Here is a 27224-nt window from a genome sequence, read left to right on the forward strand (position 1 = left end):
ACTCTACATAAGTCGATATTAGCGACATTTACAACAAAATTTGCTCTGAGAAGGGAGGAACCGTATGTTAAAATAAAGTAAATATATTAAAATATTAAACACAAAATTTGTTTGGGCTCAAGCCAACACTTCTTTTACCCGTGTTATTGCTTTTTCCTTTTACACTTTCAACATGAATTTCTTCTCCTTCAACTACAATAAAATATCAATGAATATTAAGTAATTATGATCAGTAGGTAAGCATGATTAGAAATTAGCTATGAGCAGTAAATAACTCTGGACAAAAGTATCTATGACCAGTAAGTATCTGTTAAAAGTAAGTATGTATGATCAGTAATTAAATTTGAACACTAATAAACAATGACTTGCTACTTTTGTAACACAACACAGAAGTCACTTCGTTCCGGGGAGGTTAGAACTAGTTGGGTAGTATATAAGTCGGAGCATGGCGAATCGGTGGACAATATATGTATATACATAGACATATTTAGCTAACATAGGAACAATCGGACGATTTATAGAACTATGATCAGTGATTAACTATGACTATTAATTAAATATGATAAGCAAGTAACTATGAGCAGTAAGTAACTCCGAACAGTAAGTAATTATGATCAGTAAGTATCTATGACCAGTAAGTAACACTGAACAGTAAGTATCAATGAACATTAAGCAACTATTATCAGTAAGTATCTATTACAAGTAAGTATGTATGATCAGTTATTAAATTTGAACACTAATAAACAAAGACTTGCAACTTTTGTAACACAACACATTTCTCAGATTTAGAAACTTATAGTTTCAAGAAGAAGAACAAAAATAATTGTGTTTGCTACGGTGCTTAAGTACACTGGTTGAGAAGCGCAGAGGAGGGCACTTTTTTGAGAGATAGTGAATTCGAGGAAAGTATTGTTTTTGAAAGAGAGTAAAAGTGATAGAAAACTTTGATTTAACACAGATTTTATAATAGCCAAAGGTTGGATTTAAACTCAAATTTAATTAGCAACTTATAGTTTCAAGAAGAAGAACAAAAATAATTGTGTTTGCTACGGTGCTTAAGTACACTGGTTGAGAAGCGCAGAGGAGGGCACTTTTTAGAGAGATAGTGAATTAGAGGAAAGTATTATTTTTGAGAGAGAGTAAAAGTGATAGAAAACTTTGATTTAACACAGATTTTATAATAGCCAAAGGATAGATTTAAACTCAAATTTAATTAACAACTTATAGTTTCAAGAAGAAGAACAAAAATAATTGTGTTTGCTACGGTGCTTAAGTACACTGGTTGAGAAGCGCAGAGGAGGGCACTTTTTAGAGAGATAGTGAATTAGAGGAAAGTATTATTTTTGAGAGAGAGTAAAAGTGATAGAAAACTTTGATTTAACACAGATTTTATAATAGCCAAAGGATAGATTTAAACTCAAATTTAATTAGCAACTTATAGTTTCAAGAAGAAGAACAAAAATAATTGTGTTTGCTACGGTGCTTAAGTACACTGGTTGAGAAGCGCAGAGGAGGGCACTTTTTTGAGAGATAGTGAATGCGAGGAAAGTATTATTTTTGAGAGAGAGTAAAAGAGAGGCAAACAAAATTTGCTTTTTTGAGAAGCGTAGGAAAGGTCTCATTGATTATTTTGGAATAATGATATATTTTGCTCTACATTTAACGTTCGTTTTTATGGCAACTATATAATATAGTAGTTCGATCGTAAGCTTAAATATGTCCCTTATTATGAAATTAAAATACACAAATACACTTTAGTAAATTTCAAAAACTTGTAACTTTTTATTTAAACAGTGGGCGCGTTTTGTTTCTTGTTGTTGTTGTTTCGTTTTGTCATTTTGTAGAATATGTACAAAAAATACCAATGCTTAAGACATACACCTAATAATAGTTAAGTACTTCCATATATACGAATATATATATATGTAGATCTGGATTTATTTAGGGATCTGCCAATTCTTCGATTTGTACAATTAGATTTACACATAGTTGTTGCAGTTTTGCTTGTAAAAGAACCCTCTGGGGTCGGGGCTTTAGGTTTTCAGGTTTATATTTACAGCTAGACTTTAGACATAGTTTTGCTTTCTTCAGCTTTCTTCTGGATACTTTATCTTTCTTGATCCCTTCTAACTTTAGATCTCCTCTCTCCTCTCTGGCTTAGGATGCTTGGTGGTGGAAGTGGCTGGTGGCTGAATCTTAAAGTTAAAGTTCCTCGGCCTTGACGGCGACTTCTTCTTTTGGCGGAAACAGCTTGGAGGCCAGCGTCTTCTTGAGCTCCTGGATGGGCTGCGAGTCCTCCTCCTCTTGGCAGGGCGTGGGCGTGGCCTCCTCCGTCTGCGAGGAGGTGGGCGAGGAACACGAACTGGCCGCCGATGTTGCCGTTGACTGACGTTGCTCCTGATCCCGCTCCCGCTCCCGGTCCAGCTCCTGCTCCTGCTCCTGCTGCTCCTGTTCCCGCTCCTGTTGCTGCTGCTGCTGCTGCGTGACCTTGCCCATGAAGCTGCGTATCTCCTCGAAATAGGACTCCTCGGAGGGATTCTCGCAGAAGCGACGAATGCAATGCATCCTCTCGCTCACCCCGGACAGAGCACTCAGCGACACCGCGTCCGACTCGTGCTTCTTGAGGTGCCTGTCCAGGTTGGTCTGCTGGCCAAAGCATCGCTCGCAGATCTCGCACTTGAAGGGTCGCTCCTTGTTGTGGATATTCCGCACGTGGCGCTGCAGATTGGAGGAGATGCTGAAGGAACGTTCGCAGTATTTGCACTTGTACGGCTGCTCGCCGGTGTGCGTCCTCAGGTGTCGCGTGAGATTCGCAGAGCGCGGGAATACCTTCCCGCAGAACTTGCACGTATACCGATCCTTGTTCCGCTGCGGCAGATTGGGATTCGTGGTGCCTGGGGCTCCTCCTGGGGCAGCACTGGCTCTGGCCTTGTTTTTCCTTCGCGTCTGATAGTCCTGCAACTGGGGGTGCTGCTGGGTTAGCTTCGGATTCGGATGCGGCAGCTCCACCTGCACCTGCAACAGTTGCTCTGTGGGCGGCGGCCAGGTGAGCTCGCACTTCTTCAGCGGATGACGAAAGGGAAAGTCCGGACCGGTGGGACTCGAACTTGCCCCCGTTGCCGCCGCTCCTGCACCCGGACTGGTCACCCCGGCGAAGACGTTGCGATACTGCAGCGGCAGATTCTTGGTCATGGCCTCCAGCAGCGTGGGATGAACGGCGGGTAACGAGGCGGGACCTTTGATTAAAAGGAAAGTAAATACAATAAATCAATAAATAAGACGGGTTTTCTAGTTCTTACCTGGTCCTGTGCCGGGTACAACCGGAGGAACTACAGCCGGAACCACTGGAGGAGCACCCTCGCGCAGTGCCCTCAGCATCTTCCGGCTCATATCGAAGCCCAGATCGGCCAGCGAGGCGGCTATATGGTTGTTGTTCAGCTCCTTCAGCTCCTTCTCCTTGAACACAATCAGGTTACTGTTCTCATCCTCCAGCGGACCCGTCGGCTCCGTCTTCCTCTTGTGGGCCAGTCGCAGGTCCAGCGGCTGGTCAAAGCTGCTCCTCCGCTTGCCCTTGGCATGGTGGCTCAGCTGGTGGTGATGGTGGCTATTGTGGGTGTGATGGTGATGATGCAGCTGGCTGGAGAGCCTGCCACCCGCCACCGCCGCCGCTGCCGCCGTCGTCGTTGGCGAGGACGAGGACGATGAGGATGAGGAGGAGGTGGTGGCCGCCAGCGAGGAGGCCAGCTCATAAGGTACGTGTGATATATACGATGTGGGCACTAATCCTAAGGCAGGGTATACGCAGCCCTGTTTCGGGCTAGGAAGCATCTTTCTTGGTGAGTGGTCTTTCTCTCTCATAACTCTCATTAAGTCGCTCACGTGGCCGCAACCGGATGGTGTTGTTCCTCAGATTGTTCCTTGTTCTCTTGCTCGATTGATCGAGTGATTGATTGGTTGATTGATTGATTGATTGGTTGGTTGCTTGGTGGTTTGATTGGCGGCTTGACTGAGTGCACTTGCTCACAGGAAAAGTCAGATTGTTAGGGGTTTAGGTTTTTAGGTCTGGTAATGACAACAAAGTTACTGGTTCAAGGGTAGCCTTCGTTTTAGGGTTGTTATGTACCTGAAAAAATGGAAAAAGAAATTTAAGAGATTAATTTAAATATTTAAAATTATATTTTAAGGTTGGAAAAGAAAGTTTATAGGCTAAAAGTCGGTTATCTTCATTTTAAACATGAACAATAAGACATTGGGAGATATTAAAGCTTGAATTATATCCTTAAGATACAAATATTTCATAGAAATACCAATTTTAGTTCCTAAAGTTTTAATAAAACTTAAAGCTTATAGATTAGGTAATATATAAATTGTAATACTACTAAAGTCTAGAGCAAGCCCTTGCTGTTAAATTTTGTATTCCTTTCACCAACATTTAATTAAATATTTATCAGACTTCCAGACATATTCAAACAATAAAATACTGTAACCAATTCTTAGTTAACCTTGGGTTTTTCTGGTATCTAAGACAATGTACCTTCAAGGCCACCAAAGATGTTACTACAGATCTGCTAATATATTCCTCCAGTTACCCCAATCCAGACTTTATCCAAGTAAAACCCCAGTTCTTTGGGTGCGTCATAGGGTTCAGCGCTTTGACAGCTGTGCCAAATCGGTCTATATACATTAACTATATGTTTTATATGGAACTTCCCATCTACGTCATATTGGGCCTGTCCGCATACCAAACTAATAATAGTGCCAAGCCAAAGAACATCTTTTTTTGGATCATTTTCTGTTTTTTTTTTGTACCCTTTTTGTGTTCCTTTTGTGGTTCTTTTAGCGCAATGCCAAAAGCCACCGAAATGTTTAAACAATTGTTCTATTGTCTGTTGTTTTAGGGTGGAAAAATACTTGGAGGAGATCCAAGAAACAAAAGCGACACAAGAAAAAGAAGTCATGAAAATTAACAAAAAATACTTAACGGTATCTAGAGTGACGATTATGTAAGACAAACAGACGGCCAGACAAACATCTAAGCATACACACACACATCTCCGAGGGGGTGGTGTGTGTGGAGTGGGGTGTGGGGTAAGGTATGGTTACAGTAGCACCTCATGTGGAGGTCGTCCAAGCTTCACTTAAAGGTGCGTGCAAGGCAACGGAAAATGCGTGGGTTTCATAAAAAAAAGACTTGAGGAGGGGAGGCTTACACTGAGAGAAGAAAATTGGTAGGATAAAAATACACAAAAATAATAAAACAGCAAGAAAATGGGGACTATATCCATAAATGAACTGTAGAATGGTAGATCCTTCTATTAGTTAAAATATCATAAAGCCTTAAACGCAATTTTCTTTGGATTTAACTTCTTTGGAAAGAAATACAGAAAAATTATACAAAACAAGAAAATAGGGGTTATAAAACTTAAATGAACTATACACCTATAGATCTTTAAATATATTTAAAGAACTTTAAAGCCTTGAAAGGAATTCTCTTTATTCTTTATTGTAGAATAAATAAGGTAAATCACTTTAAATATAATAAAATACTATTAAATAATTAAGCGTGATTAAATGTGTTAAATTATATTAAAAACTCTTTTCACTATTTATTAATCCCCCTACTTTAATTTCCATATAGACCTATTTTGAATAAAAGAATATTCCGGTGCAATGTAACAAAAATAATGTTCCCAAGTATTTATTTAAATATATTCTTCATATATTTTTATTTATTTACCCAAATAAGGCCTTTTAATTAACTTTACTTACAAGAATAGCTTGCACATCTCTTGAAATAATTCCAAAGATAGATTTCCTTAATTTTCCCTGTGACTTTTCCTCACAATGCACCAACCCAGACTCAACTCTTGGCAGATGGCACGTTAAGAAGAGACCCTAAAGCGATTCCCGCCTCCTCCGCCAAGCCATCATGTGAACCAAGTTGCATATTTGCCAACTGCAAAAGAGACCAGCAGCAACAACAACAAACAGCCAAAGAACTTGGCTTAAACAGACAACCTGCATTCAGGTGGGCGCGTTGATCTATGGAGCTCTGTTCTCCTATCTAGAACAGAATTTTTCATGAGACATTTTCGTGGGTTGTCTGGCTGTCGTCGCTGATGTTGCTTTATATTATTTTGTTTTGTTTGTTATTTTTTCTGCAACATTTAGCGATCGTCTGGCGACAACAAATTGCCTTTTGTTGTTGATTATTTTTTTGGCCAAAAAAGTTAATTAGCCGCATTTGCTGCTGGCTTTGATTTGTTGTTGTCTGCGGTGTTTATGGAGTTGAAAATTATTGTTACTGAATTGTAATTAGATCGCGAGAATGCTTGAGAAAGATTACTACATTTTTTAAGACAACAATCAGCTGGTTTTTGCGTTTTTAACGGTTTTTCTAATGGGTTAAATGTGGGAAATATGATAATAAGATAATATATTTTTGGCTTAAGGGGGAGAAGTTTATACCTTTAAAAAGCGAAAAATTTATATTTCAAGATTACTTTATTTCAGTTATTTTAATGTATAAATGTTATCATTTTCTTAATTCCATTTTTTCAATATTTTCTCAGCTCTAAGTTCTTCTTCAAAATTATTTAGACAATTTCCTGTACGCCTCTTTGACATAATTCCCCAATAATTACATAAATTCTCTTCAATAAAATTGCACACCTGTTTTTATTTTGTATTTGGTTTCATCACTGCTCTCCCACAGGTTTTGTTTGCATAATAATTTTTGCAAATATTTATGATTATTTAATAATAACAAAGCGTATCAGCATTCGAAATGTAAAATATTTGCCTAGCTGCTTCAATACATCGATGACAAGTTTATTGACACTGATGTCACGGAATTGTTTTATTTGGAGGAAAAGTGGGGGGAAAATATGTAGAGTAAAAAAACATAAAGATGAGGCCTAATTTGAGTGATGTTTCAGGTGCAATCATTTTATAATTTGTTGACAATTAAGGCCTCGTCTTGAGCTGGCCAACATCACCATCACCATCACCTGCGAAAGCCGAAAAGTAATATGTATATAAAACAGTAAACAAACAAAAAAACCAATTAAAGAGTAACAAAGTTTAAGCGGCGACAACAACGAGAGCAATGAAGCAAACAGCAAACAGTTCAAGAAACGGACGGTGAAGGTACGGCCGCAGATACAGATTCAGGCAGAGCGCTCTGCAGATGCACAGCCAACGGATACAGATACAGATACAGGTACAGGTACAGATACAGATACTGATGCAGACACAAGTTGCGGCGTCGCATGTTGCAAAGAAAAGTGAAATCAAAGTTGTAAAACCGCGAAAAACGCAGTCAGGCAGAGACAGAGACGCGACGATGGAAAAGCACCGACGCCGCTCCAGATTGGAAAAGTGTCCAGCGAAGGAGACGTCGTCGTTGGACGTTGACAATGTTGCCACTCTGCGGGGATTGCAACTGTAACTGCCACTGCACTGAGCGAAAAAAATTGGAATTAAATCGGATTAAACACTTATTAAATTCTATACCCTTGCAGGGTATCATAAATTCAGTCAGAAACTTGAAACGCAGTGAAGGAGTCCTTTCCGACCCTAGAAATCATACATATTATTGATCAGCATGAACAGGGGAATCTTTCTAGGCATAAAAAACGGAAACAAAAATTTTGAAATTTTTTTTTCTCAATTTTATGGTTAAAAAACATATTTTAACACATTGGAAAATTGAGAAAATTTTAAATACTATTAAATTTCAATTTGAGTACGCAGATTTATTAACCTATTAAAAACTAGTGCAGAACAGCTTTCCGAATCAAAATTAATTCATTTTTGACTGAATTGTGATATTTTAAAATTGTTGGTTGTAGTAAAATGGTCATATCGAATATTTATACCCTTGCAGGGGTTATAATTTCAGTCAGAAGCTTAAAACGCAGTGAAGGAATCATTTCCGACCCCATAAATCATATATATTCTTGATCAGCATGAACAGGGGAATCTTTCTAGGCATAAAAAAAGGAAACAAAAAATTTAAAATTTTTTTTCACAATTTTGTGGTTAAAAAAACACATTTAACATTTTGGAAAATGTACCAAAAATTGAAATGTTTTAAAATTTCAGTTTGAGTATGCAGATTTATAAACCTATTAAAAACTAGCACAGAACTGAATTCCGTATCGAAATTAATGCATTTTTGGCTTAGTTATGAATTTTTTAAACTTTGATTTGTAGAGAAAATTGCCATATAAATATCGTCTATGAATGAATTACAATTTTATTCAGAAGCTTGTAACGTTCTGAAGGAATTGTTTGCCCAATTTTCTGATATTCTTAATACAAGCCAAGACAGGAAAGCTTTCCAAAATGAGATTAATGAATCTTTGGCTTTGCTTTCATCGATTTTAGATGATCCTATTAGTATCTGGAAATTAGTTTCCTTTCTTAGTTTTAAATTATTTCGCCCAGTGTGTGGCGTAACTGTAACTGAAGCATAGTTATATAGAGCTGGAATCGGGAAAGTGGCTTCCCCCCTCCCCGAAATTAACATTGTCATTTTTTTCTGGCAACGAAGCACCATCATCATCAGCAGCGGTGGTGGTGTGGCAGCATCATGATTATTAAATGCTGGCCGCATAATTATTGCCATAATCATGACAATCATTCGACGCAGTTGCGCTTCAGCAGCACCAAAAGCACAAGCAAAGGCTAAAAGCAAAAGCATAATCAAGCGCAACTAAACCACAACTAAAGCCATGACTTGAGACCTGGCTAAAAAGGAAAACCGAAGCCGGGCGACACACAATGAAAAACGAGAGTAAAATCTCCAAAGCGAGCCGCTCACTGAAATGGAAAATTAAACCTTGTTACATCAGTGCAGCAGCAGCAGCAGCAGCAGCAGCAGCAACTTTGCTGCAATATTTGCAGCAGGATCGCCTCAAACACACACACTCCTCTAATGGCAACCTGATACCAAAAGCGTCACAACAAACTTCCAGCGAAGAAAACCAACAAACAAAAACAAAGAAAAGAAAAACCAATAAAAAATCAGAGTGCAAAAAAGACACACACGCACAGGCAATAAAATAAAATGCGAAATGCTTGAGATAGAAGAGATTAATACCCAAGATCATTCACAAGATCAGGCTTTTGGAATTCATTTGCCAGTGGATTTTCTTCTTCTGTGGGATTTTCTACGATTTTCCAATGGAATACCGAAAATGTTGATGCTTGTTGCGATAACATAAACCAAAAATAAAGATTAGATTATGGCTTTATCTGGCATGGGTATGGATAAAATGTTTTTGAATGGTTTAATATACAAATATTAATAGATATTTAGATGCAATCAATAAATTACTCAAACTACGTAATTTTATTCTTATGAGGCTTTCTTGTCCTAGTTAAAATGCTTTAAAAACTAATGATCTTAATAATATATACACCACAACTTCCCTAATTTTCCCTGTTAGCTTTTCGACGATTTTTCCACCTGCAATATAAACCCCTTGGCTCAAATCTGCTCTCTAAAAACCCAACTATAAATGATGGCCTGTCAGGAACAGTATTCCTCAAACGTAAAACGTTGAAACCAAAAGATGTCCAAGGAAAACTCATCAACGAGAGCAACTTGTGAAGCAGCAGCAAAAGCAGCAACAGCAACAGCAGCAAAAGCAACTCCTGCAGCAGCAACATGCAACATCCACCAAATGCAGAGGGAAAAATGCTAGCAAAAAACTTAAATATTTCAAAAATATCTATAATAAAAAAGGAAACTTGAGACATTAGATATTTGTCTTATAAAAGAAAGGATCAATACGTGTTGAAAAAGCATTTATGAAAAGTATTAAAGGTCTGTAAATCGTTTACAATTTTAGAATATACATTTTCCATTTAATGCACTCATTTTAATATCGCCAACTCAATTAAAATTTGAAGAAATAAATACTTTTATCTTAATTAAACACTTTTCCAGACTAATAATTTAATAATTTCATCATTTTTTGCTTCAAGTGCCTGCGTTTTGGGGACATTCAATTGACGACTCTTGCGATAATGTTGATGATGCTGCTGGAGCTGGGAGCTGGGAGCTGGATGCTGCTTCCAGGGGACCCTCGTCCAGTGCAATCTGTACCACATTTCCCCCCCTCTGGCCGGACAAGACGACAAGTGCAGCAGCAGCAGCGACAGTTGCTTGGCGTTGCAGTTGCAGTTGCAACAGAGCAAACACATCTCCTCGGTGGAGAGCAGAGCAGAGCAGACCCTGGTTGTCGTTACATATCTGGTTGTCTAGATTGGCTGCAACTGCTTCACTCCATCGTCAGGTGAAATAAAAAGTGAGAGTGACATCGGAAATTGTTTCAATATTCCAAACGAAACCAACAAGCTGGCAGATAGCTAAAAGTTGCCGCAATTGCCATCGTCATCTCTTGCAGCCGGTCGTTGGTCTGCTGGTCTGCTGAATGAATGTCGAAAAGTGTATCGAAAACAGTTTTTCTACGTACCAGCAGCAAGTGCTTTCCCAATGCTCACAGTAAAAAAAGAGCCAAGAAAAAACTAAAAACATAGACCAGTTGGCTGCCTAACTGCATCCTGTTGTTTGTTATAGTTTGTCTTGTTTTATTTCTTACTTTATCTTTATATAACTAGCACACGGAGCACACATGGAGCCCCAGCATCCCAACCAGTTCAACTCCGCACTCCTGGCTAAATATCAGAGATTTCCTCTCGGTCCTGGCTTTATTACATATATATATTTCTTTTTCTAAACTCTTTTAGAGGTGCAAATTTGTAGGTTTTTTTTTGAAGACTTAAACTAGTTTATGTCCCTCTCATTTGTAAATGACCGTCGGACAGACACTCCATAAATTAGTGGCCGTTTTTTTTATAGCCAGCGTTTTGGGCAAATGTTTGGAATGCATGAAATACAGCTCAATTGAATATCGAAGGAAGGTGCCAGTTAAGCTCGCAGAGATCGATAATTATCAGAGACTTGGGTGAGTGATTTATGGCCATCTTTCGGTTGAGTTAAATATTAGCCACCGTTTTCCACCAGGCTTAAGATAAGCTTTAACTTTTATATGCCAAGATGTTAAATTTTATTTGCCCAAAAAGGAAAAGTAATGGAAATTATTTGAAGGTAACTATTAACAAAGGGGAGCAAATGTTTATCAAGCCAGTAGTTTATTTTAAAATGTATTTTACTATTTTGGAATGATTGATATGCTAACATTTAACATAATCCTAAGTTAGCTGAAAACTTTAAGATATTGTTATGTTACCCTTAAGTTTCTTTAATAGTCACTTAACTTAAAACCCCCTATTATTATTAGCTTAAACGTTGTCTCTTTCCTAATTTCCCTAACTAAAGCTCTCTAATGATGTCTCCTCTACTAATTGAAAGTCAAAGAAAAATAATAAACTGGAAACTCCTTTTCTTGGCCAGATGTACATACATCCGCCAAGATATCATCCACCCACCACAAGGCCTGATCCAATGATCCCGGCATCCAAGCAGCCGCTGGACCATTCAGCATCCATCGTCCGAAATACCAAAAAAAAAAAAAAAAGAGTGAATGGCGAAATTTGTGTTTTGAAAGTGCCCCCAAATACATATATGACCAGGCTAAACGAGGCCCAGAAAATAAATAAAATAAAGACCAAATACAAACACTCAACCAGCGACGAGTATTCAAATATTTAATTGAATGAGCAAAATTAAATTAAAGAGAGCAAAAAGGAGAAAAAAATGTGGAAAATAAACTACTCCATTTGATTGCCTAAACGTTTTCAACAGCTCAGCATTTTTGATGCAATTAATTAGATTTTTATTTCTTCATTGCGGGCCCCGTGTGTGATGCCATTTGATTTCGATTTATTACCACACACTCGAAATGATACAACTATATATATGTTCGATCGGAGGAGCAGCCAGTCGAGCTCCAGATACAGATCCAGTCAAGCTTGTTCTAGTTGAAAGCGAACTCCTCCTCGGACTCATGTTTATTTCTTCTTTTATTTTTTGTCACTTATAGACTCTAATAAAACCAGAGAAAGAAGTAAAAAATAAGTAAGAAAAAATGTATAAAAAAAAAAGAAAAAAATTGAAAAGAAACCATATCAACATTCACATCATAAGTAAACCAGTTTGCACCTGAGAGAGGAAGAAGAAAGTTGTCTTGGCCATTTTTGTGTGTTTTTTGCACTCAAGACACTTTTTTTTTTTGTTATAACTCTATGTGGATATTGCAATTTAAACCTATATATATATATATATATATATAGGAGCCTCCTTCGATCCTCCGGCGGGCGTTGGAACAATGGGAACCCAAGAAAGAAAATATATAAAAAAAAAAAAGGAAACCTAACTGTAACATGGCAGGCAACGAGCTACGATCGCTATTTTAGCCTTCTTTTTCTGCTGGTTTTGTTTTTGGTCATAAGCATGAAATATTGCGCACATCCAAAGTGTCCACATGTCGGAGCGATCCGCTGCAGGCCTAATTATATTGCCGCCGATCCAAGACCAGGCCGATCCGAGGCGAAACCTCCTCCAACCTATCATTGCCTGACACATGCTACCGTTCAAACACGTGCGCACCGACACAAGACAACACAACACAACACAACAAACACAACACAAACACAACAAACAACCCACCAGCCAGCAAACACCAGACACCAGCAAACATAAGACCCAAAAACAGGCAGCACAACAACAACAATAGTAACAAAAAAAGGCAGTAGCCAGGCCAGGAGAATAATAATGGTAGTAGATTCATCTCTATACATACAACAAAAGAAATGCACGAACCTGGCATACCCTAGATGGGGAAATAGGTGTAAATAACTATAGGATCTACTAGAAATTTATATCGAAAGTAATTTTATGGATATATTAAATTGTATTATATGAATTAAATTATGGTACCTTATATCTTATTAAAAGTATAGTCTATAAGATCTAAAGTACAATAATTTAATTCATATAATAAAATTTACAATATATCCATAAAATAACTTTCGATATAAATTTCTATTATTATATGAATAATAAAATAATATAATTAATATATGTATATTAAATTGTATTATATGAATTAAATTATTGTACCTTATATCTTATTTAAAGTTTAGTCTATAAGCTATAAGGTACAATAATTTAATTCATATAATAAAATTTACAATATATCCATAAAATTACTTTCGATATAAATTTCTATTATTATATGAATAATTAAATAATATAATTCATATCTATTAAATTGTATTATATGAATTAAATTATTGTACCTTATATCTTATAGAAAGTATAGTCTAGAAAGTATAGTCTATTAGATATAAGGTAAAATAATTTAATTCATATGATACAATTTAATATATATGAATTAAATTATTGTACCTTATATCTTATAGAAAGTATAGTCTCTAAGACATAAGGTACAATAATTTAATAGAAAGTATAGTCTATAAGATATAAGGTACAATAATTTCATTCATATGTAATTAATATCATAACCATGTAACTAATATCATATACAAAGTAAAGCTTACTCTTAATATATTAATATTGGAAAAATATACAAATAGAATCATATATATAGTTAAGTTATTTATCTCATTTTCCGATTATAATAGATGTATACATATTTTAAACAGAAGAACATTAAAATACCTATTTATATATAGACTTTTGTGTCGATATTTACTATAGACATATTGATATTTTCTGGTATGTATCCATTCAGGCTTTTAGGGTGCATTAAAAAAAATAAAATTATAATAATAAATATAAAAATAGTTTAAAAATTAAGCTTGAGCTCTAAAAGGGTATGAAAACCTAAGGGAACTTATAACAAATTTCCTTTTTTATGTACCTAATTTCTTTTTAAATCGAGTTTATAATTTTCTCTTTTACTACACCCCCCATAATGTCTATAAGAACTCCCTTGTTATGTTTTTGCTATGATCTCTGATTCCTAATTTCTTGATGATCATACCATCCATACCTCTCCTAGTTATCTCGCTTTACCCACAACAACAGTTATAGGACAATCTTTGGTTGCAACCGTAATCATTATCATACCATCTTAATATGCATACGAGCATCCATTCCACTCCATTCCACTCCACTCCACTCTCTCCAAGGAAGTGTATCATCAGTAGCCACAGCGGCAGCTCCACTAACAACAGTACCAATCAAAGAGCAAATACCGATCTGGCTTTGGCTTTGGCTATTGCTGGCCTAAAGTGAAAGTGCTCCAATTGCCATACCGTTTGGTAAGACTTCAGCCTGAGACCGGGACTGGGGACTGGGCACTGAGACTGAGTCGGAGACTGAGACTGGACCCCGGGCTGCATCCACGGATGCGGCAAAGTGCCTTGACTCCTCCTCGATTTTCAGTTTGGCTTGCTGACAAGTTGTTTGTGTCCACGATGCCAGCAGCTGCACCCTCCAAAGCCACCGAAAGCCTCCCCAGCTAAACCATGCCACCCAACGAACCATTCATCCATCCATCTCATCATCCAAGCCCAGTGTGATTTTACACAGCAAGAAAATATGATCCCAATCAATAGGTAACAAACTTAATCTCTCACAGATTTTCCATTTGCGACTCCATTTTCACAATGCTTTCCTCATTATTACTATCCCCTATGCTCCATATTACTCTTGTATTACAAGTACTACATATTTTCTCCCTGTGCATCGCACATTGCGGTATAATTGGCGTGACTGGAAGCTTCAAGTGCGCCGCTATTAGCCGGCTGGCAATCACAATTGACGGCTCCAGTGTTGGTCAATTGCCCGAAGAGGCTGAGCTTCAAGATTTCTGATCGTGTGCAAAATGGGATTTCCTTCCGGTCGCCAAAGAAAAACAAAACGAAAAACTACAAAAAAAGCAAACGGAGATTGGTGTTTAATTGGTGAGTGCAGAGACTGAGGTGTGCAAGATGCAAATTGCATAAATCAGGCGGCATTAAGATTTAATGGCTGGAAAGGTAACTGATAGAAAATTAAGTGATTTGGAGGATTCCCCTTATGGTAGAACAATTTCTTTTTTTTTTACACGATTTGCATGTAATTTAAATCAATCAAGTCATTTCCTTGAGGAAGAAGAAAAAGAGGTTTAATCTTTAAAGAAAGAGGTGTTAATAAGTACTGATCCTATAGGATTTTTTAAACTATTTTCCATAGATATTTTCTTGAATTTATGTGGGAAACTACAAATTTATACATTAAATTGAATATACTTAAATACAAATGTTTATCAATATTTAAAATAAAATGTAGCTGAACTTATTTTAATATTTAATCTTGCTTTATTAAACTTTACAGCTGTCTTAACAGATATTAATCTTACTTTATTTTAAGAAAACAAGTATTGTATTGAATTCAAAACCCTATAGAAAATGCTTTGATTTATCTTTTAAAATCACTTCTTTAATTATTAAACTTATTTTTATAAAATTTTCCAGTCGTTATAATTTTTAATTCGCTGCTACCTTTCATCACTCCCTATCAATATATCAGTGTAAATTGCTACCGGAAACCACATATATCTTCACCGAAAACCACCTCGAAATCGTTTAAAATTTGCTCAAGGGCCTCGCAAATCAGGCCTTAATTCAAGCAACTCATCATCCGTTAAAAACTAAGACTAAAGTCCGAAAAACCGCAAACGAGGCACTTTCATGTCAACCCACAATTCAAACCAAGCGAATTCTTCCGAAATTGCCCACAAACTAGCCCACTTAGGATCTGACAATGGAACCCCACACATCATCATACATGTTATGTATTTGGTAGTAACTCTTTTTGGCCAATATCTAGAGCAGGCCCAAGAAGCTGGTAGTAGTTGTAGTAGATACGTATGTACACCTGCTCTCTGCGCCGAATGGTTCCCATATATCATCGTCCGCTAAACAATATGCCAAAAGCTAAATGCGATACAATTATCAAAGGCCGAGATACATTTTTTCTGCCATTATTTCTTCGTACGTCTCGAAAAATGCGAATTTTCACACACATGCGATGGAAGGAGGAGGCTGGGTAGATTTAAGATTCAATGCGATGTGATTACATATTATGTGTAGTTGTTGTTTTGTCTGCCGCGTTTTATGGTCCAAGGTTAAATGCTTTTGAAAATGAAGCTGAAAAGGTAAGAAAATACAAAAAAAAGAGCCGGGAAAAAGAAGAGACAGAAAAATAGAGTGACTTTTTGGTGACTTTTGTCTGGGATTTTTCGGTTTTCTTGTATTTTTTCTTGTTGTAATCTCTTTTTGGAGGGTGGCTCATTTGATTTGCAGTGAATATTAAAGCAATTTGTGGGATTATTTCCTATTGTAATCAACGGTTGTGTGTGTTTACTCATCAGCCGCGTCTCCCCCAAAAATTTGTTATTATTTTCGGTGTTGTTTTTGTGGAGCACTTTATTTTTTATTTTTTTCCAACTCATTTTCAAGTACAAGTTACGCTTCTTTTAGGGTTTTTTGGTTTTTATTTTGTCACTCAGCCGACAGGCATGAAAATTGGCCTCATTTGGAGCCTTACAGATGATGTATTCATAATTTAATTTAAAGAAGAAGAATCTCTGTGGCTACCGGAACACATTTTATAAACCTAAAATATCTCCTACCTTACACCTCTTTTTTAACTTCTTTATTGTTATTTGTTAAGCCAGAGACTCGACCCAACAATTAATTAAAGCTCTCATTGCATTCAAGGTTATCTTTGGAAGCTCTCCGGCTACTCTGTTGTTGTTTAGTTAGGTTAATTTACAGCTTTAAATTAGTGTAGTTTACTTTCAAAACACTTTACTTTTGCTTTCAAAATATATATACGCGTTGCTGTCTTGGGTGTGGGGTGATCATTAAGTTGCCTAAGTAGATTTTTCTAAGCCGCGCTTAAGGTTGGCTCGTACTATTATTATTTTATGGCCAAGAGAAAGAGAAGTTGCAGAAGCAGAAGCTGGATAGCAATCGATGATTGGCGGTTTGGGGTCCAATGGCGAAAGGTGTGGCCACAAGCATTTAGAATGTGATTTAAATTGATGATCTGATCTCATCGATGGGTCCCAAAGGGAGGGAGGGGAGCGCGTAATGCGGCAAGTAATTGGTTAATCAAGAAATCTAGTCTCAGGGGAATTACACATCATTTTTGATGGTTTTTACCTGATTTTGATATCATGAGCAGTTGGATATTTTATTCTATAAGTTCAAGGTGGTTTTTGAACAATTATATAATTGATTTGTGTTCCTTTACCTATTTTTAGGTACTAAAATATTTAGAAATATTTTCTTTGGCCCCATAAATAATGATATCACTAACCTATACACATTTTAAGCTACTGTAATTCTCTCTGAAATTATAGCTCTAAATTAACCTGGCTATTTAGTGTTTATTGGTAATATTTCTTACCATTTCTAACGCTCTATTATTTCACTTAAATATTAAGCATAAATCACTCAAAAATTCAATCCATTTTTATTAACTCATTTACTTGGCAATCACTTCCTCGACCAGCTGCAACGGTTCAAACTCGATAGTTCACTATCTCTCGCCCCTATCCATACATTATATAGATGCATAACATATATATATAGTTGCAAGCAAGTACTAATAGCATATCTGAGGCTATTTAGCATTTTGCGATCCATTTAAGCCTCGGCCGACTGTCGCTCCAATTAAAATACAACTCATCTCCTGGGCCGCATTTGCAAATTGTTGCATTGCAAATTGCGGCTTACATAAAGGCAGGGGGCGAGGGAGTCTATATAAAAGTCTGTTATTGAGATGTCTATAGTCTGGGATTGGGATCTTTGCATCTTTGCATCTTTGGATTTCGCTCTGTCTCTAAAACTGGCAGTGCAGAGGAAGAAAGATGGGATTTCTTGCCTTGATTATAGGTAATTAAAATTTATAGTAAGATTTTTAGTTATTATAATAATATTAAGGCATCGAGAAATGGGGTTACTCATAAGATATTTAATTTAATTGAAAAAATAATGAGAAAAAGAGATTAAAGACTAAATAGGTACGATTTTTTGCTATTTTTATTTCGAGAAGTCTAGGTAAAATATTGAATAATTATAAAAATATACTTTGACACAATATACTAAATTTCTTTAGCACGGGTATTTATATGACAATTATTTCGGCAAATCGAAGCTAAAAATTCTCATAGCTAAGCCAAAACTCCATTAATTTCTATACGGAAATCAGTTAAGTGCTAGTTTTTAATAGTTTAATAAATATGCATACTCATATTACAATTTTAAAATATTTAAAATTTTGTCAATTTTTTAAAATATTAAAAGTCATTTTTTAACAACAAAAATTTTGGGAAAAATTTGTCGAAACAAATTTGTTTTCCTATATGTCTAGAAAGATTCCCCTTTTCATGCTGATCAAGAATATATATGATTTATGGGGTCGGAAACGACTCCTTCACTGCGTTTTAAGCTTCTGACTGAATTTTTAATATCCTGTAAGGGTATGAATATTTAATATGATGATTTTACTATAAAAAAGAATTTTAAAAACTCACAATTCAGTCAAAAATGCATTAATTTTGATTCGGAAAGTTGTTCTGTGCTAGTTTTTAATAGGTTAATAAATCTGCGTACTCAAATTGAAATTTTAAAATATTTCAAATTTTTTTAATTTTTCAACATGTTAAATGTTAATTTTAAGAAGAAAATTTTGAAGACAAAAATTATCAAAATTCTTTTTCTTTTCTGTATGCCCAGAAAGATTCCCCTGTTGATGCTGATCAAGAATATATACGGTTTATAGGGTCGGAAACGACTCCTTCACTGCGTTTTAAGCTTTTGACTGTATTTATGATACCCTGAAAGGGTATAAATATTCGATATGACGATTTTACTATTACCAACAATTTAAAAAACTCACTATTCAGTCAAAAATACATTAATTTCGATTCGGAAAGCTGTTCTGTGCTAGTTTTTAATAGATTAATAAATATGCATACTCATTTTGAAATTTTAAATAGTTCAATTTTTGTCAATTTTTCAAATGTGTTTTTTTAACCATAAAATTTGGAAAAATAAATTTCAAAAATTTTGTTTTCTTTTTTATGTTTAGAAAGATTCCCCTGTTCATGCTGATCCAGAATATATATGGTTTATGGGGTCGGAAATAACTCCTTTACTGCGTTTTAAGCTTCTGACTAAAGCGACAAAAGCATGCACGGGCTAAATATTAAATTCTTTTACCCTCACCCCTTTACGGTTTCGTTTTTCCTTCCCTCCTTTTGATATGCCAATATGGCGTCGCACTCTCACTATCGCTCACTTTTTTGCTGCTAAAATGTTGCACGGGCTAAATGTTAAATTCCTTTACCCCCACCCCTTTACGGTTTCGTTTTGCTGCCAAGATGTTGCTCTCCTTTTGCTCTGCTCCTGGCAGTGATGCCAGTAGAAAGTTTCCAAGAACAGCCAGATTAGGCGGAAAACAAACTGAAGTGGCAGCCTTGCCCCGACAGCCAACGAGAGAGAATTCTGTTAATTTACGCTCTTTCCGTCTGGAAGAGAGCAGATCTGTTAAAGAATTTTACTTTCTACATGAGAACTTTACTTCCTACACGAGATCTCCACGCCATGTATCTGTTAACGTGTATATGTTATCCTCGACAGCAGGATGTCAAATGTTAAACAACAGCGCATCGGATTTCAGAGTGACCAGAAAAAATATACCACAAGAATACCAAACGAACTTCACAAAATTTTCACCGTCGATCACGTGAAGCAGTGCAAAAAGTTGCGGATTTTCTTTTGCTTATTTCTGTTGTGCGTGTGTTTAAAACAATGTGTTAACTAGTAAATATGGTGCGGGATGATGTGTTTTAACTGCTAATTATCAAATATCCCCGCGGGTGTCGTTCGTTTTGATTTGCAAGCGGAAAAAAGAAAAAGGGCACACGTACGCATATAAGTGCATGTGTGTGGGTGACGCAAGTGCCGCAAGTGTCTCACTTTTTTGTTGCCTTTTTTTCGGTGCTGTGCGTTGCCGTAAGGAATTAAATAAGTTCAAATATTATGGAAAAGCGTGTACATATGCGAATGTGTGTATATAATTAGGAAGCTAAAGGAAAATCTAAGTTCCACGCGTTTTACAAGCCAGCTGCATTCCTTCCAATAAGATCCCGTTGCTTTTGCTTGGTTGCCAAGTGAAGTGCGGCGCGTTGCCGTTTTTTTTCGTTTTCTTTTGTGTTTTTTGGCAAGTGAAGTGGCGCTAGTTCTGAGCTGCCGTTTTTTGTGTTTTCTTTTGTTTTTTTTTTCTTGTGCTTTGCTGTGCCTAATGAAAAATCACAAATTATGTGTAATTATTGGAAAAAATAAAATATAAATTCCCAGTGCGTGTGTTTTAATTTTTTAATATTTTTTTCTTGTGTTTTTAAAAAGCCTAATAAAGGAAAAGTGCATTTTGTTTATAAGCAATGGTCTAATTGTTTTTTGCTATTTTTTGTTGTTTTTTTTTAGTGCTGTGTTTCATTTATTTAATATACCTAAAGTGATAATTTCAATGGCAAAATCCAGAATCACAGAAAATAACCACGGTAAAGAGGAAAGAGGAAGAGGAGCAGAAGGTGAGTGCATGCCTATACATATGTAAGAAAGGGATAGAGAGGGGCTTGGAATTTTGTTATGTATGTATGTGTGCGTGTTCTAATAAGAGAGCACAGCAACAAGTGAGGTTACTCTGAGAGCAGAACGAAATAACGGTAACTCTCATTGGCGAACGAAAGGGAAAGAAAGAGACAGCCTAGAGCAAGGACAGGCGACAAAATGTAACTAATAATGATCGTAAACAAAACAAAATCTATAAATATTTTGAAAATAATTTTTAGATTAAGGAAAAATGAATTTTTTTCGCTCTGTGCCTTTACTTTGTAGCTTTTCCTGCGCTTTTCATTTTTATTTCTTTAATCGATTTGCGTATTTCGGGCAGCGGTAATTGTTCGACGAACTTTCATATGGGGGGCGGGACCCCTCCCCTTCCCCCCCCCCACTATTTTCCAACCGATTTGAATGTGGATTAAGTGTATTCGAAGCCAAAGAGTTTGTGTATAGCCCAAAGTGATTTGTTTTTCAGATTGCTGCCGCTGCTGCGGTTATCGAAGTCATCGTCGTCGTCGTCGTCCGAGTTTGAAATTGAAAAATACACACACCGAGCAAAAGCGGGGGGCGAAGAGGGGGGATCAGACCTGTGTGTTGGCCAACTAAATCAGCGCACATTCCGTGGGGCAGCGGCAAAATGTGTAACGCAATCAAAGCCATCGCTTCCGGTTTAAGGCGCAATTAACTGCCTTGGATTACGCTCCTCTTGCCACTGCAATTGTCGGCTAGATCGGGCTTTTATTTTGCTTTTCCAGTGCCAGTTCCAGTTCCAGTGCCAGTTCCAGTTCCCGACCCGACCCGACTTCTCTATATATAGCGTCATGGTCATCATTTCGCAGATTATCTGTGGAAGCATTTCATTTCACTTTGATTTCGTTACATTTACTTCCTTTCCAGTTTCAACATTTTCTGCTCGCTGCCCGCTGCTCTCTTAATTTTTAATTGGCACTTATAGGGCCCGTAAACAAATTTCTTTTGCCGAACCAACGATCAAATGTCATAATTTCTTCTCGCCAAACTCATAATTTGAATTTATTTGAAAGTTTTTCACGGTCTTTAACAATGAGGCTTTTTGCGACCGGAGGCGACTTATGGTAATTTATTTGGCGTTTTCTCGATTATAATAAGATGGGAACAAATTTGCACTTCCTACTGGAAGAAGGTCTCTATAATAATGGTCTTAACGGGGGTAACAAGACAATTGGAAAAGTTGAGCATCTGATTAACCCATAAGAAAGATTTTTATTTGAACTTATTGCATTTTACATTTTTTTGTTACAGATTTTTCAAGACTTCTTTGTGAAGAAATATATTTTTTTTTAGGGATATTTATTGGCTTGTTAAATGGAAAATAAATATTTATGGAGAGATATGTTGTATGGTAACTTTTTGATTTTATTTCTAGGCATATTTATTGGTATGATAAATTCAAAATAGAAAACTAGATCGATTTTTAAAAAGCCTTAGGGTAGAGAATTTAAATAACTATTTTTTCTTGAATTTAATGTCCAATAAAACCCTTAATTATAAATAATTAATACCCCTTCAAGCTTCCTGAATATCACTAATACCCAAAGAAGTGAACGCTAACTAAATTTAGATAGGAAAGGCATGCCGCAAAGTATTTTAATTATATTTTTTCAGGGTAAATTAACAGAGATGTTCTTTGTTAAATGATTTATTTTCCCCCCTCCCCGCCCGAACCTCAGTCATATTAGCTAATAGAGGAAATAAATGAATGGATCTCATCACACCATCTAAATTGGACCTCGCCTCTTTGAGAACTTCATTGAACTGTCCGAAGTACATTCGATTCGTCACTTCTTCGCCTAATGATCTCCCCCTAGAGAAGGGGCTCCTCTGGAGGAACAGGGACTGGCAACCTGTCTGGGCTTTTGGCCACTCACTAACCTCGAAACCAAGAGAAAAAAAACGTTTAATTAATGATCTCGGCTTGGTTTACCTGTGCTGGCTCGGGCGCTTCTTTTACGCCCATCTGCCACCAAAAAACAAAAAACAAAAAAATACAACCATCAACTTCTATTTAAAATTAAATTAACCTGCTTAATTTGCCCCCACCCCTGGCGCAGAGACGCGCCCAAAACATTCACTCCCAAAAAGTACAACAGAAAAAAAGAAGAAAATCGAAAGGCGCTACTAATCGCGTTAATGCCTATGGACCCGATGTATCTGCATCTGACGGATACATTCGGACACTCGAGCGATTGCCCTGCATTTTACGGTTTTTTTTTTCTCTCTCGGGGATTATCATTATCACCGCTGCTGCTACCCTTTCACCCTTCACCCGTTCCGATTCCGATTTGGATTTGGATTCGATTTTGATCGCTCAATTAGCGTAAAAGTAACATGTCAAAGCTATTAATCACTTTCTAAGGCTCTCAAAAAAGAGATACATTCCATATTTTAGGCGTAGCCCGGTCCGCGAAAAAAAAATAATATAATATTATATAATTTATTTTTTCTTATGATTGCCAAATTAAAAAGCCTGTTGCTAGCTGTGTGTGTTTGTGTGTGTGGACAACTCTATTTCGCTATCGAAATCGCTGCGTCATTACTCGAACTTCAATTTCATTCATTCATCAATTACAATACAAGAAAAATACAGTTTTCGAGCGGTGGAAGCCTTGAATCTATCGGATACGTGTCTCTGTATCTAAGAGTGTAAAGATACATTTACAAACTCAAATTCATCCATCTGTTTTTGTTGGTGGCCACATAAATGTTCGCCAGTTGACATTAAGTCGAATATTTGTTGATCCTGTGATGGTGCTTATTGTAATCAATTAAATTAAGTTGTACTTAGTCTTCATTAGAGTTTTGGCGAATTCATTTATTATTTTATGAGTGTGTTGATTGCTAGCAAAGTGGTGTGATTATGGTACTTTGGATTTCGCAATAATATGTATTTTTAGAATGGGTTTTATATGGATTTGATTGTGTTTTTTTTTGTAATCCTGTCGAAGGGAGAAACTAGGTAGTAATTTCTATAGGAAAATTTATTTATTTAAATTACCGTGAGAAATGTATTGAGGAAAAATCCATATGACCTAATATTTTCCTTTTATCCAATTTTATTGATGAAATTTATATTTTATACTAACTTTTGCTACTTAAATTCGAAAATATAAAGCTTATTTTTAGACATTTTTAATTAAATTGTTATGTGTTAGTTTTCTTTTCTGTTTAAATAAAAGTATAATCCTAAAACCTGTTTAAACACCTCACACTATTCACCCTTGCAAAAATGAATGCATATTAAAGTGCATTAATATTTATCATATTGATAATCATTAGTTTATTTATATAATCACTTAAATTCCCTAGTTTACAAACTTTTTAAGAGTCTTCGAAATCATAGGTTCCATAAAACTCTCTTAAATTTCACCTTGTAAGCCTAGTATATATCCTTTTACAGATTTTCATTAGTGAACCAATTATTTTTTAAATTAAATCTATAAATTACCTATTTGTAGTATTAAAAACTTATGAATGTTGGACATTAACTTTTATTTCACCCATAATAACCTCTGACATGGACTGAACTTTATTTGGACGATTTAATCACTTTTATTGCATTAATATCTAATATATTTCAATATGGTAAATCCCTTATGACTTCCATATATTTCCCTGGTTAGTTTTACATTTCGATTTAATTAATTTAAATTATATTTTCCATACTTACATGCTTGGATTTTCCGATCGCTTTGGTAGCATCAATTTGCCAGCCTCTTCTAGTTTATTGAGCAGCTTTGCTCTAATTGCACAACTTGTTGTAGTTGTTGTTGTTGCTGCCACAATTGTTGTTGTTGTTTCTATAGTTGTTGTTGGTATAAAATCCGCACGGATATCCGCTGGCCGCTGGCAGGAAGAAATCACCATTTGAGCACCGTTTGGCTATTTTTTCCTATTTTTTTCATTTCTTTTCTACGGATGTTGATAACTCGTCTCGGCATTGGCCGTACAATATTATGGATTTGATCTTCTGGCTTCGTCTATCGCTATAGTTGTGGCTGCTGCTGCTGCTGCTGCTTCAGGTGTTATTTGTTGTTGCACAGCACAAGTCATCCTGTGCGATCGAGGCGAAGATATATAGCATATATGTTATGGATGTACATATATAGCCAGGATAGCCGACGGCGCGTGGGAATTTAATTCGCAGTTGTGGTTTCAACAAAGCATTTAAAATTATATTTTTACGAGTTTTCGTATATAAATCAAATTGAACAAGTTTCAATTTGGGTTTAGGATTTTTTTAATATTTAAAAATCAAGTTTTTTGAAAGGTTTCTTGTGGGTTTTTCGAGGCGTAATTGGATTTTTGTAAAGAATTTTGTGATTAGAATTGAAAGTATCCGAAATGTAAGGCTGCTTTTGTGGTTTATAAGTTTCTTTAATAATTAAGTTAGGTGTTTTTTGTTTGTTGTATGGTATTGGTAGTTTAGGAGCTTTAGTTGTAGGTATTTTGTTAAAGGAAAGTAGCCACTTTGAGATGTATTTGCATTAGATTAAATTTTAAATCGAACTTTATACACTTTTTACACTTGGTCTGATTTATGATACAAGTTGTGTGCGGGGAATTACGTTTATTTTTTATAATTATATTATACATATATATTTCCCTATTTAATTGGCTTTAATTGACGATGTGTTCTGCGATGGAGTTGACATCGATCCGGTCGATCTGTCGTCGTTACAGCTTCCTCTCTAGTCGCGGACTGTAATCTTTTCAGTTTTATAATTTCATTATCGGGAGAGACTGTCTGTTTAATGTCTGGCCATAATCATCGACCTGTACACATGTCTCGGAGTCGTCGTAGTCGTCGCAGTTTCCGTGCTGTCACAATTTGCATTAATTGCCTCTAAGCAGGTAGTTATCATTGATTTAGCACCGATCTGGGTTAGATATAGGCCATTGATATGCATTCTATATACGGGTATGTGTTGTTTTTCTTTAGTATCACATTATCTTCGGGGCGTAGTCCATTAAGAATATTATTTACTGTTGAAATACCTTGGTGTTTTCCTCAGTAATTTGTGATTCGATTTTTGTAATGATTTTATGGTCTATTATAGGAAGAGTGTTGGGAGTTGTTAAAAGTTAGGAATTACATTTCGTGGCTTGGATTTTCTTTATAAAATCTTGAATTTACACATATTTTCTTTGTTGGTTGTTTTATCGATAGATTATCAAAATTTTCGATATATCCTTTTGCACTTCACTTCCAGCGGTAACGGCAACGCTTTACCGTTATCATCACCATCATCGCGTTACGTTGCCTCTTGACGTTTCACGTTACGTGCTGTGTGTGTGGATTGTATATGAGAGGGGAGAATCGCGCTCACGTTACGTGCTGCAGTTTTTCCGACAAAGCGACAACACACGACCAATAGCTTTGAGACCGTCTCGCGGACTGATGATAGGCCACAGTCGCAGAGCCGCAGCTTCAGTTTTCGATTTCCTAATAACAAAAAAAATACAAAATACAAAACTCAAAGAAGAAAAAACTAAACGCAAAATAGACGACGGAGCGACGTCTTCGGTGAGTGTATGGGTGCTCTGAATGAATACACAAACGATTGCCGATCTCCTCCAGTGATGATGACTCCACACGAAACTCGAGATCCACACGGGGGCAGAGCAGTCGGCTTAGGCAGCGACCGAGACGGCGGCAGCGACTGCGACGGCGGCAGCGGCTGAGCTCCAACCTAGCGATGCAATAAATCGAAGCTAATACACTTCTTTCTTAATGTAGAGCGATACACACACAGACACACACACACACACACAGCACGAACGCCCAGACGGGTTTCGAACGGTAAATGAGGGGCCGAGCGCCGAGCGGCGTTCCACGATCCACGACCACGACGATGCATCCTGCCTTCGCGCGATTTACTCAATGAAAATTCCAAGACAGCTCGCTGCATCCGAAAACTGGGTGGAGATCTTCCGCCCCAAAACGAGTGACGAGCCGAAGCCGCAGCTGCGCCACCCGAAGTCTGTTGCCCCACGAAGGCGTTGACACGAGCTCCAAGCCCGATCTCCGGCTTGCGTTCCACTTGGGTTCCACACTCGCCGCAATGCAAGATCGAAAAAGTAAGCGTGAAGCAGTCGCCGCTGGAAGCCCCAATGGTCAATAGGCGGATGGGTATTCCAGTAATTAGACTTGGGTTTAGGGAAAGAGACTGGAAGATAGAGAGAGGTGCACTGAGCGAAAAAAAAAAGAGGGATTGGTTTTGCAAGCTGGGATTTTACTTTATTCTATTGGGGAATATTGTAAAGTTTGGATTTATTTGTATCAGTTTAAAGATTATTTATTTGATTAGTAACTCAAATTTATATTGAAAAGGAAAGCCATTACATTTTACCACAAAAACCGTAAAGTTTTCTATAATCACTAAGCCAAAAAACTTCCCATAAACGTTTTATGAAATAGGAAATTAAAATATATGTATATTTAATACAAATTTTAAGGATTCAGAAGCAAAAGCAAGAAATTAAATGTATTTTTGAATATTTTAAAATAGTTTCCCTAAAGAAATGCAAACATTGTGTAATTGATACACTTAAATATCCTTTTT

The 27224-nt window shown here is 36.6% G+C and overlaps 1 protein-coding gene across 5 annotated transcripts; it reads right to left on the reverse strand.

The window, feature by feature from the left end:
* Positions 1-1753: 1753 nt before the first annotated feature.
* On the reverse strand, positions 1754-27224 carry LOC110176920 (uncharacterized). Of its 5 annotated transcripts, none has more exons than XM_086830563.1 (4): positions 25892-27224; positions 24329-24712; positions 3300-4123; positions 1754-3236 (listed from the first exon to the last, which is right to left on the reverse strand). In XM_086830563.1, the coding sequence occupies exons 3-4, from the start codon at positions 3865-3867 to the stop codon at positions 2203-2205; spliced, it is 1602 nt and encodes a 533-aa protein (XP_086686689.1). In that variant the 5' UTR covers positions 3868-4123; positions 24329-24712; positions 25892-27224; the 3' UTR covers positions 1754-2202. The 5 variants fall into 5 exon arrangements, with proteins under 5 accessions (XP_086686689.1, XP_086686688.1, XP_086686687.1 ...); XM_086830562.1 differs by having other exon boundaries at positions 25755-27224; XM_086830561.1 differs by having other exon boundaries at positions 25657-27224.

The sequence above is a fragment of the Drosophila serrata genome, unplaced genomic scaffold (genome assembly GCF_035046125.1).
Source record: "Drosophila serrata isolate PLE 108 unplaced genomic scaffold, ASM3504612v1 contig_240, whole genome shotgun sequence".
NCBI lineage: Eukaryota > Metazoa > Arthropoda > Insecta > Diptera > Drosophilidae > Drosophila > Drosophila serrata.